Raw genomic sequence first — 16,155 nt, 5'->3', positions numbered from 1 at the left:
GTGCCAGGGCTGCGCGTCGTGGCAGTGGTTTTACCCGTTCCACTACGCGCCCTTTGCCTCCGACTTCCACAACGTGGCCAGCATGCCGTCCGACTTCGCCATCGACACCAAACCCGTGAGAGCTCGCGCACCTACGCACACACGCACAACAGCAACAACAACAGCCGCCATTCCCCACCGAGTCGCGGCCACTCTGTTCCCTCCCCATGTGTAGGAACACTCGCGGGCGTTGGCCAAACATCCGAGTATAGGACCGCAGAGCTTGGGCAGTTGTTGGCACCATTTGTCACCATGCCTTCTCGCTTGTGATTTCGTGCGCATCTCCTTGCGAAAACCGCACGCTACAAATTATACCGCTGTTGGAGATGCGTTTGGCACGTGTGAAGCCATTTACAAATGTGGTGGGTACAAATGGAGAACGAGGTTTCTCTGGAGGCAACACGTTTATTATAAGAATACTCATATTCTTGGTTCTTTCGGTAAAGTCACGTCGAAAGGAAATAATAAAAATAAAACATAAAATAAAATTCTCACGACGTTTCGGCCACAACACAAGCAGCTGTCCTCGGGTGAAGAACAGAGCTGTCGGAAAGACAGCGTCCCAATGAACACCGCTAAGCTTGGTGTTCATTGGGACGCTGTCTTTCTGGCAGCTCTGTTCTTGCTTGTGTTGTGGCCGAAACGTCGTGAGAATTTAATTTTTTAATGTTTTATTTTTATTATTTTATTATTTCCCTTCTACGTGACTTTACCGAAAGAACCAAGAATATGAATCCCTGCAGTCACGAAAGCTTTAAATTGAAATATAACAATACTCGCTAACACAAAGGGGTAGCTGCCCCTTCCACCAGGTAACCTGGGGAGTGTAGTCCCTCTGAGCTAACTAGCCCTAACACAACTGGGGGAGGCCGTCAAGCCCGGACCCCGACTCGAGTACTGGTCTTGACTTCGGGGCTTCTTCAGGAGGACGGCTTCATATCTTCAGATGAGGGGGTGGGTGGCCAGCACCACGCCCTGGGCGCTCTGATTTCTGTTTGTATATTTTTGCTCTGATTTCTATTTGCTTCATTGTTGTACTTTTTTGGTGGTACAGCAAATGCTCTATTAACCGGCATCTGTCATAGACAAAAAATTCCAACAGCCATCTAGCATCTTGCTGTGTGCGTATCGTAGGTCTGTAGTTTAGAAGTTTCAGGATACTGCCGAGTGGTGGCGCTACCACCAGTCTGTACACGCGGTACTCTAATACTGTATACTCTACTCTAAATGGCCTCACTGCTTCGACAATCAACGTAGAATTCTCTATAACTGACCAGTGAGTAACTCTGTAAGAGAGTTATCTTATTTCTTATATCATAGTTAAAATGTAGGCTGGGTTTCTTTCTATAAACATTTTATGTACTTGAAAAATGTGGTGAACCATCTTACCTTTTAAACTAATTTTTTTGTCTGTCTGTGTGTCTGTCAGTCTGCACATACGCCTTGTGATGCTTTTAACTGACAAACTGTTGGGTTTACGTTTCAACAAAGTACACCGATACGACACAATAAGCCCCTGGACGAAAAAGCACTATTTGATTTTCCCATCCGTCAAATGTAAAGTAGTTAAATTAGCAATTTATTATTGTTATATTATTACGCTGATCGTGGCGCCAAAGCACGCATCTGCGCATGAGCAGAAACACTGACTCGTCATTGCCCCTAGCAACGCACACGCGGTCGGTGGGGACGGGGGGGGGGAGAATTCTCTATCGCGTTCAAAATGAAAAATAAAAACGCAACACTGAGGCAAATTCTGAACAGTGTGACGTCCTCTTCTCCCCTCTCCCACCCCAATGTGTGCAGTTATTACTATACAGTCAGTAGATACGACCGTAGAGCGGCCCGGGGATAGTGGGAGGGGCAGCAGCCCAGCCCCAGCCGGCCAAGGTGCCACCTCGGCCGGCTGGGCAATCTAGCCGAGGCCGGCGGCACTCCGCGGGACTAGGCCTCGCCACGGCATTCTGTAGGGTTAGTACATACTGCTATAGAGTCGGTAGATACGACTAGAGTCAGATACTGCTATAGAGTCAATAGATACTACTATAGTCAGTGGATACTACTGCAGCATCAGTATATACGACTATAGAGTTAGTAGTTACTACTATAGTCAGTAGATACTACTATGGAGTCGGTAGATACTACTACGGTCAGTAGATGCTACGGCAGTCAGATACTACTCTACTCAGTAGATACAACTGTACAGTCAGATACAACTCCAGAGTCAGCAGATACTACTGTAATAAACGACTGGACCACGATGTCTGGCTCAGTGTCCTTTATTATTCGGTTCGTGCTGTACACCCACACGGCTGTCTTTACTCTGTAGCTTCTCCACGGTGCTGACTCCAATGTCGGCCCGATCCCCAACAGCAGCTCCGCTGCTGTTTCTCTCACACAGCCCCCCTTGGCTGTACTCTCTGCTGCTCTTCTCCCTCCGCAGCTCTCACAGCTTCTTGCTCTCTCTCTCTCCCTCCGCAGCTCCTCCTGGCAGCCACACCGCTGCCTCTATCAAGCAGCCCCCTCTCTCTCTCTCTCCGCAGCTCCTCCTGGCAGCCACACCGCTGCCTCTAACTCGCAGCCCTCCTGGCTGTCTCCTCCCCAGCTGCACACCACTCCGCAGCTTGCTCTTATCTTCGGGGTTGGCTCCCGATCGCCGTCGGCGCCCCCCCCTTCTCCACACTTGCCCGCGTGGCCTCACTCTTTTCCGCTCACACCCCGACTGCCTTCCCCTTCCGGTTTACCCGCTTAAAGCCCCGAACCTTACCCCCACGTCACATGACTCCACCCCCCGTGACGTCACCTCCGGAAGGTCGCTTACGCCCGCATTACACCACCCTCCCCCGTAGAAAAATCCCAGCCGACCTCGGCTGACCAATAGCAAATCGTAATGCGGCGAACCGAGCTTCCCCCCCTAAAGGACACTAAGCATATAATGTAACAGCAAGAACAACAACAACGCAATCAACATCAACGATCGTACAAAAGCATGCAATAAATACAACTGTAAGAAGAAAATAACAAGACAACAACACTCAACGAAACGTAAGCGATTTGGAACGTGTGCGGGTCGCCGGCCCGTCCCGGACGGTCGGCGGCCCACTCGCAGAACGGGAACGCGATGAAAGTCGAGGAACGACAGGGGGTAATCCCCCTGTCGCAGCTGGAAGTCCACCGCCGTCCCGTGTCTCTAAAGAGTTAGTCTTGGGCTTGTCCTGTGACCGTGCCCGCAGCTGGGTCGGAAGGGCTGCAGGGCTCGAAGGTCCCGCAGACCTGGCAGGCGTCCTCCGAGCAGGGCCCCTCGTCCCCCGCAATGTCACGGCCGGCCTGTCTGGAACAGGTACGACAGGCGCTCTAGCAAAATCAATGGACGCAGGCAGGGGAGAGTCAGCAGCAACAGACCCCGGCAAGGCAACATTGGGGGATGACGCATCATGTAAGGGAGCAACATATGGTTTCAAGCGCGACGTATGCACAACCCAGCGACGAGACCCAATCTGGACGCGTGCTGTCTGTGGGTTGGGAACCGCAATGAGGCGTACGGGACCATGCCAGGGTTTGTGCAATTTCGGCGAGGTCCCCGGACGTACCTGTGGACAATGAAGCCAGGCTAGGTCCCCAACCTTCCAAGGGCACTCCCCCTCAGACCGTCGCGCATATCGCTCGTTCCGGGCCTGGGCTTTGGCCGTAGCCACGCGGGCATTCTCCCGCGCCTCCGTGACTCGGCGAACCGTGTCCTGAATGTATTCAGGAAGTGGTTTCCGAGGTCCCTTCACCCCAGTTCCCAATTGCACATCCACCGGCGGCACGTTTTCCCGACCATACATAAGGTAAAACGGCGAATATCCCGTAGCCGCATGAGGCGTCATCCTGTACGCCGAAAGCACCCCGGGGATGTGCAGATCCCAATCTGATTGTTGTTCACTCACGGTATGGCAAAGCATGGCAGACAATGTCCTGTTCAGCCGTTCAACCATACCATCCGTCTGCGGATGGTATGGGGATGTCCGTACTTTCTTAGTCCCAAGGCCCGCGCACACTTCCGCCAATAATTTAGAAGAGAAATTCCTGCCCTGGTCCGTGAGGAGTCTCTCAGGCGCCCCCTTATCCATAATATACCCAAACAAAAAGGCGTCGGTAATGGCCGCGGCCGACTGATCAGGCAACGGCCAGGCCATCGGCCAACGGGAGAGGTACTCAACCCCTACCAGCAAATATTTATTACCCCTCGCCGATGGTGGAAAAGGTCCCAATATGTCCAGTGCCACCAATTCATTGACTCGAGACACCTGAATCGACTGGAGAGGCGGCACGTAAGGATGTTTCGGCGGCTTACGTTGTGCACACGCAGGGCACGCGCGCACGTGCCCTACGACATCTGTCGCCATGCCGTGCCAAAAATAATGACGTTGCAACGTCAACAAGGTCTTCTGCACCCCTAAATGTAAGAGAGTGTCACAATGGAGGGTTCTAATCAACTCGAACCGCAAGGACGTTGGTACCACCAGGCGCCAACGTTCCTGGAACCCCTCCCGCCACATAAGCAGACCATCTCGGAGAGCGGTTTGCGGCCCCACAGCCATACTCGGACTCCCATTGTCCTTAGCAGACCGCTTCCGCAAGGACACCAATGACTCATCCATCATCTGTTCCCGGATCCAGACAGACCGCGGCAGATTCAAAACCCCGTCAGCCGGTCCCGGTTCCATCGGAGTGTCCGACTTCTCGACGGCCAACGTGAGCGGCTGAGGGGGGTTTGGAATCGGCGAACACCTATGCGTCCCCGACTCACATTTACAAGGGGCGCGCCGCGGTAATCTGGAAAGTGCGTCAGCATTCGCATGGCGCACACCCTTCCGATGTTGAATTTGGAAGGAAAATTCCTGTAGCGTGTCCAACCAACGTGCCAACTGTCCGGATGGCTGGTCAATTTTAAGGGCATATTGCAAGGCCGCATGATCCGTACGCACAATAAAAGAACGACCGTAGAGGTATGGTCGAAATTGCCGTAGGAAAAAAACAACCGCCAATAGTTCTCTGCGAGTGACACAGTAGCGGGTTTCCGCAGGAGACAAGACTCGGCTACCATACGCCACGACACGCTCTACACCCCCTTTAGACTGTGATAACACCGCCCCAATACCTGTGTCACTCGCGTCCGTATCAAGAATGAATGGGTGATCGAAATCGGGATAATCCAATGTTGGGGCCGTGGCCAATAGATCACGCAGACTCCGAAAGGCCGCCTCCTCCGGCTGTCCCCAACCAAACTTCCGTCCTTTACCCGTAAGGAGATGCAAAGGCCTCGCAATCGTCGCAAAACCCGGCACGAATCTTCGGTAATACGAGGCAAATCCCAAAAACCGCCGAACATCCCCCACGGTGGCCGGAGTCGGCCAATCCCGGACGCACGCCGTCTTTTCCGGATCCGTGGACACTCCCTCAGCGCTCACAATGTGCCCCAAATAGCGGACGGACCGTTGCAGTAGGTGACATTTCTTTGGTTTGAATTTCAATTTGGCAGAACGCATCCTCGTGAACACTGTCTCCAGCCGCGTCAAATGTTCATCGAATGTGCGGCTGAAGACAATGATATCGTCCAAATATATAAGACATGTCTCCCACTGCAACCCCGTCAAAACGAGCTCCATCAATCTTTGAAATGTAGCAGGGGCCGCATTCAATCCCATCGGGAGACAGTTGAATTGAAATAACCCCTGCGGCGTACGGAAAGCGGTTTTCTCCCGTGAGGACTCGTCAAGGGGAAGCTGCCAAAATCCCGAAGAGAGGTCCAGTGTGGAAAAGAACTTAGCCCCCGACAATGCGTCGAGGGAGTCATCCATACGCGGCAGGGGGTACGCATCTGCCACCGATATCTTATTCAATTTGCGGAAATCAACACAAAATCGCAATTTGCCATCCTTCTTCTTAACCAAGACGACTGGAGCGCCCCATGGGCTGTTAGATGGCGATATAATGTCCGCAGCCAACATGTCTTCCACTGCCCCCCGTACGTGTTCTCGCTCCGCAGGACTCATCCGATGCGAATTTAATCGAATAGGGGCAGCATCGCCCGTCTCAATGTGATGGTAAAGCAAGGAAGTGCGGCCCAAATCCAAATCATCGGAGCTGAACACATCGGAATATGTCAACAACAATTTACGCAGCGCACCACGTTGCTCCATGGACAGGGAAGAATTTTCGTCACATAATTGAGCAACCCAACGATCATCCGAACTCCTTGGCTCGGAAACCCCAGCAACAACTCCCCGGCTATGTGGACAATCATGGGTCGCAAACGCCGTAGTGGCATGTGCCACAACCGTACCGGCCGGGACACGGACGTTTTCTCCCCCCGCATTAAGCACCTGTAAAAACGGTAATTGATCCGGCCGGACGATGGTCTGTGCCCCCACTAACGCCAACCCGGTTGTTATCGTGGCGGACGGTGACAACAAGACCCCTACTGCTCCTAGCCGATCAGGCAGGGGCTTCCGATACCGCAAGGGTATAAGCATCTGTGTACCAGGTGGAATGTCCACAGATGCGACGGACAGCGCCTGCACTTGTACGGCCGAAGCAGGTCGCCCCCAGGGCGACGGCAGAAACGAGATTTGACGGCCCCCCGGCAGTTCAATACAATTCTCATTGATTTTGATCAAAATGGGCATCTTAGCCAAAAAATCGGTGCCTAACAAACAAGGAACCGCCAAAGATCTCGATATCAACACAACACCCGAGGCCGACACATCCCCAATAGATATCTTAGCATCCACCTGACCCACGATGCCCATGCTACCCCCGTTCGCAGCGACGCACGACCCATAAACCGGACGCACAGCCCCCGACGGAATGCCCAACAGATGGAAAATGACATCCGATATAATAGTCGCAGACGCCCCCGAGTCGACCAAAATGCGCACGTCCACACCTTGTATGGACCCCGGTACAGTGGACGAACCCGTAGCGGCCGCGACAACTCTCCGTGCCAATTTGCGCCACTGCGTAACTGAATGACAAGGCCCCGTCGATGGCCTTTCTTTAACAACAACAATAGGATCGCGCAACACAGGTGGTGGGTGAGGTGGAAAGCCTTGCCGAGTGTCTGGTGCGTGCCGACATGCCTGTTTCGGAGGATCTTTAGCCGACTTGACCGGTGCCGAGGCCTCCTGCTGCGGCGGAGCCGGGAAGCGGGCCCAGCAGTCTCTGGCGTAGTGGCCCCTACGCCCGCAGCGGAAACATTCGGCCTCGTTGCGCCGAAGCGCAGGCCTCGCCTCCTGACGGCCCCGTTCTGGTAGCATCGCGCGCGGTCTCGGCCCGCCGCGTCCCGTCCATGGAGCGGAGGCGGCCGTCAGTTGTTGAGGGCCCCGGTCATCCGGAACATAGACGGCCTGCGCAGGGTCCCACCCCAGCGCATCCCCTTCTTTGACGGGCCCCCCCGTCCACGCCGTCACTTGTTTCCAGCGACGGAGGTTGAATTGCGCATCGAGACACTTAGCAGCCATCCGGGAAGTTAGCTTCTCATGCCCACACACAGGCATGGGGATCCCTAGATCCCGAGACAACTCCAACATTTTCCCTAATATGAGAGGCTCAAGCAGGTCCTGTGGCGTCTCAGGATAAGCTGCCATGGCCAGCTCCAGCACCGCACCCCTGAACGCCACGGGCGACTCCTCTGGTGCTCGTTGTCGTTGAGCGAATCGCCGATGCGCATCATCTGGTGGCTCATAAGCATCGGCCATTTCTTGAAAAACACCACATAAAGTTGCCTTCTTATCGGTCGCTATGGAACGGAAGAATCGGACAGATTCGTCGTCCAGAAGAGTCGGCAACACCTCCAAAGCCTCCGCATCGGTCCATCTTGCTGTGCGTACCGCCGCCAAGAAGCGGCAGGCGAACGCGCTCCAGTCCCCACCGACGGAAAATTCTTTAACTGTTGTAAGGTGGCGACTCCGACTCCTCTTCCCGCCGTCTTCCAATGGTGGTGGTTGTGATGGCAAATTCAAAATGGCGTCGGCCCGCGGCGTGGCCAAGATGGCGGTTTGGCGCCACGGAGCGCGCAAAATGGCGGCCTCTTGCCGCGTGGGCAATGGCGGCGGCAGGACAGGCAACGTGGCGGCCCGCGGAGCACCACTTGCATCATCCATCGTCCCTGGCGCGACGAGATGGCATAGATGCGCCAGGACGTCCTGAAGTGCCTCCAGTTGTACCGCCATCGCTTGCCATCGTTGATCCGCGTCTGATGATGTCGACGGACCCGCCACCGCGCCAACATCCTCCACACCCGTTCCCGTGGTCGCCTCAGCCTGGCTCTCCTCCACCACCCCAACAGGATCCGTGGTTGGAGGGAGTTCGTCGTCGTCGGACGAAGAAGCCGATGCAGGCGCCGGATTAACTTTCTTCCTCACTTGTTTCGACATGCCGTTGCACTTCCGACACCAGTGTAATAAACGACTGGACCACGATGTCTGGCTCAGTGTCCTTTATTATTCGGTTCGTGCTGTACACCCACACGGCTGTCTTTACTCTGTAGCTTCTCCACGGTGCTGACTCCAATGTCGGCCCGATCCCCAACAGCAGCTCCGCTGCTGTTTCTCTCACACAGCCCCCCTTGGCTGTACTCTCTGCTGCTCTTCTCCCTCCGCAGCTCTCACAGCTTCTTGCTCTCTCTCTCTCCCTCCGCAGCTCCTCCTGGCAGCCACACCGCTGCCTCTATCAAGCAGCCCCCTCTCTCTCTCTCTCCGCAGCTCCTCCTGGCAGCCACACCGCTGCCTCTAACTCGCAGCCCTCCTGGCTGTCTCCTCCCCAGCTGCACACCACTCCGCAGCTTGCTCTTATCTTCGGGGTTGGCTCCCGATCGCCGTCGGCGCCCCCCCCTTCTCCACACTTGCCCGCGTGGCCTCACTCTTTTCCGCTCACACCCCGACTGCCTTCCCCTTCCGGTTTACCCGCTTAAAGCCCCGAACCTTACCCCCACGTCACATGACTCCACCCCCCGTGACGTCACCTCCGGAAGGTCGCTTACGCCCGCATTACACTACTATAGAGTCAATAGATACTACTATGAGTCAGTAGATACTACTGTAGAGCCATACTCTGATTTAGAGTCACTAGATACTCATTCTATTGTACGTAGGGTGTGGCGGTATTTATGCCTCCAGGGGGGTAAAAATATTTTTTGAGGGGAGCGTCGACAATTTTCGGAATCCTTTTGGATCAACTATTTACCCCCCACCTTATATTACTTTTTGATTCAGGACTTCTGCAAGCCTCTTATAATTTTGTTGACGGACAAATGAACAGACAAACGGAAAACGGAACGCCGGGCTTTCACAATAGCTTAGTATTTGTGTATGTATATGTTATGTTTTTAAGAGAAGACAAGATTTTAAATATTTTTCCTCCAGGCAACGCCGGGTCCTTCCTGCTCGTTAACTATAACTGTCAGACAACCCGCATATTTGATGAAACGGCACCCTCCATTCCCCATGGATGCTGAATAAAAGAGTTTTTTTTTATGTTTCTATTGTCATATTGGTGACCTAGATGAGTCACTCCTGCAAATTATACTTCTATCCTGATCTCTTAAATTGTCATCTGGTTACACACAATCAACTTCAAACTTGAAACGTGGTTGTCCCCCCCCCTTGCAGTTCAAGCCCCTGGAACAGCTGATGGGGGTGTTCCCGGAGGCCAGCGGCAACTTCCTGCCGGTGACGTGGCGCAAGCTCATGTCCAACCCGGTGAGTCTCGCTCCCCCTCCCCAACACCTCCCCACCTTCACCCGAACTTTTCAGAACAAAAATGGACAATGTAACGATGGAGCAGAGACCGAGAGGGGGGGCGGAAGAGATAGCGGTGAAACGGAGTTACAGCAGAGGCAACGGAAGGTGGGGGGGGGGGGAAGTGGGGGAGGTCTTCACCCAGCTCTGGGATGTTACAGCCTGACAGCAACAACCACATGCGTGTGTGCATATGTGCATGTGCCCGGGGGGGAGCGGTCGTGGTAACGGTTAGCGTGCTGCATGATGAACCCGGCGACCCGAGTTCGATTCCCGCTCATGGTCAACATCGCTGACGAATATCTGAACCAGTCCTGGGCCTCCGCTCGGTCAACGCGGCCTCAAATTAGTACCTGGTGCGGTCTGTAGTAAACATCCCTCCTAGGGAAGAGACCAAGGCGATCGGGCGTGGTGCTGGCCACCCACCCCCGCGTGTGCAGTGCCGGCCTTCATAGGTGCTCGTTAACAGCACTTTCCCCAACAGTCTTGAGGCTATACAGCGGGACTTTGTCTTTGTACACACGTGTCCGTGATTTTCACTCCCACAGGACTCGAAAATCATCGACTTCTATCCCGACGACTTCTCCATCGACCTCAACGGGAAGAAGTACGCCTGGCAGGGTGAGCCCCACCATCCACCCACCAATGATGGTTGAAGTTGATTTCACAGCTGATGATGAGTTGAACAGGATTAATAAAAACAGCCAAATAGAAATTGGAACAAAAACAGCTTCGTTGCAGAAAAAATGGACAACAGCTCACATAAAAAACTAAATTAATTTCCTCACACAAGTCAGTTCAGAAAAATTACGTTTAAACGACTTACGGTAAAACTGAGTTGCTGAAACATCTTCACTCAATCATTTAGATGGAGTAACTAAGGAAATGGTGTAGCGACGAATATCTGAATCAGTCCTCGGCCTTGCCTAGGTAGACTCAGCCTAAAAGGAGTCCCTGGTACTATGTGTTAACATCGCCACTTAGGGAGACAAAGGTGGCCAGGCATGGTGCTGGCCACCCACTCCCTTGTGGGCCTTGCCGTCCTGCATAGGTGCTACTGGCGAACAGCACTTGCCCCAAAAGTCTGTTAAGCCTATACAGGGGGATAGTTGTGTGTGTGTGTATTTGTGTAATGCGTGTAACTCGTGCTGCCCATAGGCGTGGCGCTGCTGCCCTTCGTGGACGAGCGCCGTCTGCGTGCGGCCCTCGCGGACGTCTACCCCGACCTCTCGGAGGACGAGAGTGAGGCCCCCCCCTCCCCTGCATCCCCCCGATCGCCCCCGATGCCCCCCCCCCCCCCCATGATCACCTCGCGAGTCCAAGTTGTGTTTGTCCCGATTGGCGTTTTGTCTTGTGGCCCTACGTGGTGGACACGGGCCCACGTAAGCGGATATCGCAGAGCTACCTTTGAGATTAATTCCTCTTCACGTGACCTCTGTTTCCGCACACAGTAAATAGAGTACAGTAACCACCCCACCCGCTCTGCCGCTGAGAGTAACGCTCGCAGTCATGTGGTGGTCAATCCGAGATTTTGTCAAGAGCTGGAATTTTTCCAATTAAGCATCAAACCATATGCAAGGCAATCATTTTTTTGCGTAGCCATTGGTGACTCTTGACAGATACTTGAGAACTCGGTTTAATCATAAACCCAGTGTGTGTAAATCTAAAGGTTTCTATGTGAGTCTTTGGGTCTCCATGCGAAGTCTATAGGTATCCCTGTGAGTCTTTGGGTCCCTATGCAAGTCGTTGGTGAGGACCCAGTTTAATGAAAGTGCCAGCTCAACGTCTCTGACCTGAGCCGCTGTCTGGCCGTCCTTCCGTCTTTTTGGCTTCGGAGTCTCACAGATCTTTACATGATTCACCAACCCTTCACCCCCCCCCACCCTGCTCAGTGCGTAGGAACAGCCTCGGCAGCGACGTGTTGTTTGTGGGGCAGTACCACCCGCTGCAGGACTTCATGGTGGAGCTCTACAGCGGCGGAGCTGAGAACGGACAGGTGGGGGGGCGTGGGGGTCATGGGTCCAGGTGGGGGGCTCGGGGGTCACGGGTCCAGGTGGGGGGCGTGGGGGTCACGGGTCCAGGTGGGGGGTGTGGGGGTCACGGGTCCAGGTGGGGGGGCATGGGGGTCACGGGTCCAGGTGGGGGGTGTGGGGGTCACGGGTCCAGGTGGGGGGGCATGGGGGTCACGGGTCCAGGTGTGGGGTGTGGGGGTCACGGGTCCAGGTGGGGGGGCATGGGGGTCACGGGTCCAGGTGGGGGGTGTGGGGGTCACGGGTCCAGGTGGGGGGAGGAGCGTGGGGGTCACGGGTCCAGGTGGGGGGGCATGGGGGTCACGGATCCAGGTGGGGGGAGGAGCGTGGGGGTCACGGGTCCAGGTGGGGGGGCATGGGGGTCACGGATCCAGGTGGGGGGCGTGGGGGTCACGGGTCCAGGTGGGGGTCACGGGTCCAGGTGGGGGGCGTGGGGGTCACGGGTCCAGGTGGGGGTCACGGGTCCAGGTGGGGGGCGCGAGGGTCACGGGTCCAGGTGGGGGGAGGAGCGTGGGGGTCACGGGTCCAGGTGGGGGGGCATGGGGGTCACGGATCCAGGTGGGGGGCATGGGGGTCACGGGTCCAGGTGGGGGTCACGGATCCAGGTGGGGGGCGTGGGGGTCACGGGTCCAGGTGGGGGTCACGGGTCCAGGTGGGGGGCGCGGGGGTCACGGGTCCAGGTGGGGGGAGGAGCGTGGGGGTCACGGGTCCTTGTAGGGGAGTGTGGGTGTCATGGGTCCAGATGGGGGAGGGGGGGGGGTGGCATTCACCTGACCCCAACCCCTCCGCTTGGCGTTTGTGTAAAGGACCACTGCATCGACATGTACAGAACTCTGGGCCGCTTTTAACGTTTGGTTTCTCATCAGCAGTCAGGCTCACTTGGAGCAATCCTGGTGAACTGTAACGCTATCTGGTGTCGTCACTTGGACTGGCCCAATCCCTGTTCACCGTTCCTCACCATATCTCCCCCTCCGTAGGAGGTGGATCTGCCCCCCAACCTCTGCCACGGCATGACGAGTAAACTACGTCTGGACCAGGACTCTATCCTGCCTGGCAGGTACTGACGTACGCACGTGCGTGTGTGTCCGCGCGCGAGTTTGTACACAGTGGGGAGCAGTGCTGCAATGGTTAGTGCACTATGCTACAAACCTGGCGAGTTCGAGTCGCGGCCAATAAGAATTACGACGTTGAACTGGCCCTTGGCCTCGAATGAGTACTTGATGCCGTGTGTAAATAGAAGTTACTGGGGATAGAAAGATACAAAGGCGGCCGAGCGTGGTATTGGCCACCCACCCCATCGTGTGCCGACCTTCATACGTGCTACTCGCTAACAGCATTAGCCCTAACAGTCTGTTCGTGCTATATGAGCGAACTTTGTATTTTGTGTGTGTTTTGTGTGTCCCACAGGGTTGTGCAGTCCCCTGTGCCCACGCTGCCTGATGTGAAGCACAACAGCTGTGTGAGGTCAGTGGTGACATCGCAACCAGCCACCCCTCCGTTGCCCATCTCCCACCCCCTCGATCGCCCACCCCACTCATCCACCGTGGCCCCCGATAACCCCGACCTGGAACTTCTCAGTTCTCAGTCAGCAATCATCAGTTCCTCATCGTGTCACTGCCCCTCCCCCCCGACTCACCTCACACCGAGAGCCGCAAATTGAGGCGACCGCCCCGGGCCCCATGCATTGGGGGGGGAGGGGGGTAGGGCCTCTGTGCTTTCATGTCACGGTGGTGTCAGATGTAATACTCCCTTTTGGTTTAGTTTGAAGGCGTCAGGGGGCCCACACCCTCCCCCCCCCTATGGACGGCCCTGGGCGTGCCTTGCCCCTCGCTCTTGCTGCAACCAGAGCTCGTGGCACTCCTCCTTTTTCTGTCCTCCCCTTCCCCCCTACCTCTTCGCCGTCGTCTCAGAGTCCCCGACCCCCCCCCCTCCCGCCCCCTCCGTGTGGCAGCATCTTGTTCCGGGACCCGCAGTATGAGGAAGGATTCGTGTTCAAGGCTGAGTTCCTCCCGGGGGCCAAGTGAGTTCCAAACAATTTCGCTCGGCGGTCGTGACACGCATGCACACGCATGCACACACATGTACTTGTGCACATACAACAACAACTGCCATTCGCCACTAAGTGGCGGTGACGTCACCACGACGCTTGTGCCAGGCCATGTGCACCTTGAGGCCACGTGAAGTGTCGAACGCCCGCTGGCAGGATGTCACGGGGCAGACCCAGGTGCCACGGGTTGACTGAGATGACAGGCTGATGCACCACCTGTGCCACCTACTGTGACAACTTGCTGTGCTTTAGCCATCCGGGGCTCCGCTAGTTGTGAGCGTCGCTTCTCCGTTCTCCGTTGTTGGAGAGCGACTGCCTCAAACTGCCCAGTAGCGTCCTTCACGAGCCTCCTCCACAGAGGCCGATCTTAACACTGCTGATACCAGTCATCGCAAAGTCCACTCAGCTCCACATCCTCCTGTACCACATCACTCCATCTCTTCTCTAGCCCGTGCCGTGCCCATTTAGCCCCCTCTATCCGGCCGGACAAAAGCTGTTTAGGCATGCGGTGGCTGGGCATGCGGCCGACATGACCCAGCCAACACAGCCTTGCCTGCCGGAGGAGCTCACCGATGGGACTTTGCCCAGATCTTTCAAGGATTTTGAGAGCTCCTTACACAATCCAGGCTGGTTATATCCAGGATGGATCGTAGGCAGGCCGGCCTAAATGTTTCTGACCGGCGAAGATGTTCCATTAGGGGGGTCCATGTTTCACAAGCGTAGAGAAGGGAGGGAATGACTGTGGCCGAGAAGACCTGAAGCTTCGTGCGGAGCGACAGACCAGGTAGCTACAACAGCGTTACGCAGCCGATGAAAAGATAATGCCGCTCGACTGATTCGGAGTGAGACCTCTGCTGTCAAACCGGAGCCGGTCATGAGCATACTGCCCAGGTATGGAAAACTCTCCACTCTCTCCACGCTCCACAACTGCCTCATCACCAATTGGGAGTTGTGGTGGAGGGTCCGATGGTGCAAAATTCCCAGGCAGGTGCTAAGTTTTGATTGGGCTGATCGTAAGGCCCCACCTCTAAGTGGTAAGCTTCGGCAGCAGTGACTCAAACTCCTCCGCCGAGTGAACAGGAATTACCAGATCATCAGCATACATAACATGGTTGACCAATAGGGAGCCATCCCTTGACCGAACCTGGCCATCGATCAACCTCCCATTGTATCTGTACCAAATGGAAATTCCACCGAAGTGGAAGAATGGCAGGCGCATCTTACAGATGACAAGTCGATGGTCAGTGGGCAGATCAGCTCAACGGTAGGTCCTGATGTCAAGGACATGGGCCTGCATCCGCTGTTCCGTCACTATGCGTATGCACACATGTATTCATGCACGTACACACACGCGTACGCGCACACATGCACGCATGCGTACTGACCCCCGCGTGACCCCGGCGTGACCCCAGGCAAGCGGAGAAGGTGCTGAAGCCGGGCGACTGGGAACAAAGGAACCCCGGGCGCAACTACCAGCCGCAGCTCGGATTCAACCCTAATCGGCAGCAACAGCACCTGGGCCAGGCCTCCTTCAACATGCTGCGGTGCGTGAGGGGCACCGGTGGGGTTGGTGTCTGGGAGAGTCGGTGTGAACGAGTGATGGTGAGAGTCTGTTTGTACGAGTGGTGAGTGACAGTGTTTGAGAGAGTCTGTGTGTGACTCTTGAGTGACTCTTAAATCTGCAGTCGTGTGAGTGGCGATGCTGTACTGTATAGGTTGTGAGGCCGTGTGCTGTGTGTGGTGAGGCTGTACCGTATAGGTGATGCGGCCATGTGGTGTGGTTGGTGAGGCTGTACCGTATAGGTGATGCGGCCATGTGGTGTGGTTGGTGAGGCTGTACCGTATAGGTGGTGAGGCCAATGTGGTGTGGTTAGTGAGGCTGTATTGTACAGGTGGTGAGGCCTTGTGGTGTGCGTGGTGAGTTTGTACCGTATAGGTGATGAGGCCGTGTGGTGTGGATGTGAACACTTTGCCTTCTCGACACCACAGGCACTCGACTGCCCAGGCCGCGACCTCTCGGAACAGCTGGCCCCAGGCTCACGGAGGTTATGGCCAGGGGCAGCATCAGCCCAGCAACCGGCAGAGTGAGTCCTGGGGGAATGAGCGACCGAGCGCCCGAGTAAATGACCCAGAGAGTGAATTAATGAAATAATTAATTATCTGGGTGGCACCCTGGACCTGACCGTTTCATCCTCGCATCGATTATTTTACTCTGACAGTCCATGCTCTTTGGCCCACGACATGGTAACGTCAGCAC

The 16,155-nt window shown here is 55.5% G+C and overlaps 1 protein-coding gene across 2 annotated transcripts in view; it reads left to right on the top strand.

Moving 5' to 3' along the window:
• XRN2 (5'-3' exoribonuclease 2) overlaps positions 1-16,155 on the top strand; it is a 37,072-nt gene that overhangs the window by 18,443 nt on the left and 2,474 nt on the right. For both annotated transcript variants that reach the window (XM_078617004.1, XM_078617003.1), the window contains 10 exons: positions 8-115; positions 9,693-9,782; positions 10,370-10,442; positions 10,980-11,063; positions 11,714-11,817; positions 12,829-12,908; positions 13,259-13,315; positions 13,803-13,871; positions 15,311-15,442; positions 15,888-15,982. In XM_078617004.1, coding sequence (XP_078473130.1) covers positions 8-115; positions 9,693-9,782; positions 10,370-10,442; positions 10,980-11,063; positions 11,714-11,817; positions 12,829-12,908; positions 13,259-13,315; positions 13,803-13,871; positions 15,311-15,442; positions 15,888-15,982 — 892 coding nt within the window. The remainder of the gene's footprint in view (positions 1-7; positions 116-9,692; positions 9,783-10,369; positions 10,443-10,979; positions 11,064-11,713; positions 11,818-12,828; positions 12,909-13,258; positions 13,316-13,802; positions 13,872-15,310; positions 15,443-15,887; positions 15,983-16,155) is intronic.

The sequence above is a fragment of the Lampetra planeri genome, chromosome 52 (assembly GCF_965212315.1).
Source record: "Lampetra planeri chromosome 52, kcLamPlan1.2.h2, whole genome shotgun sequence".
NCBI lineage: Eukaryota > Metazoa > Chordata > Hyperoartia > Petromyzontiformes > Petromyzontidae > Lampetra > Lampetra planeri.
This window is presented reverse-complemented; position numbering and strand designations above follow the sequence as displayed.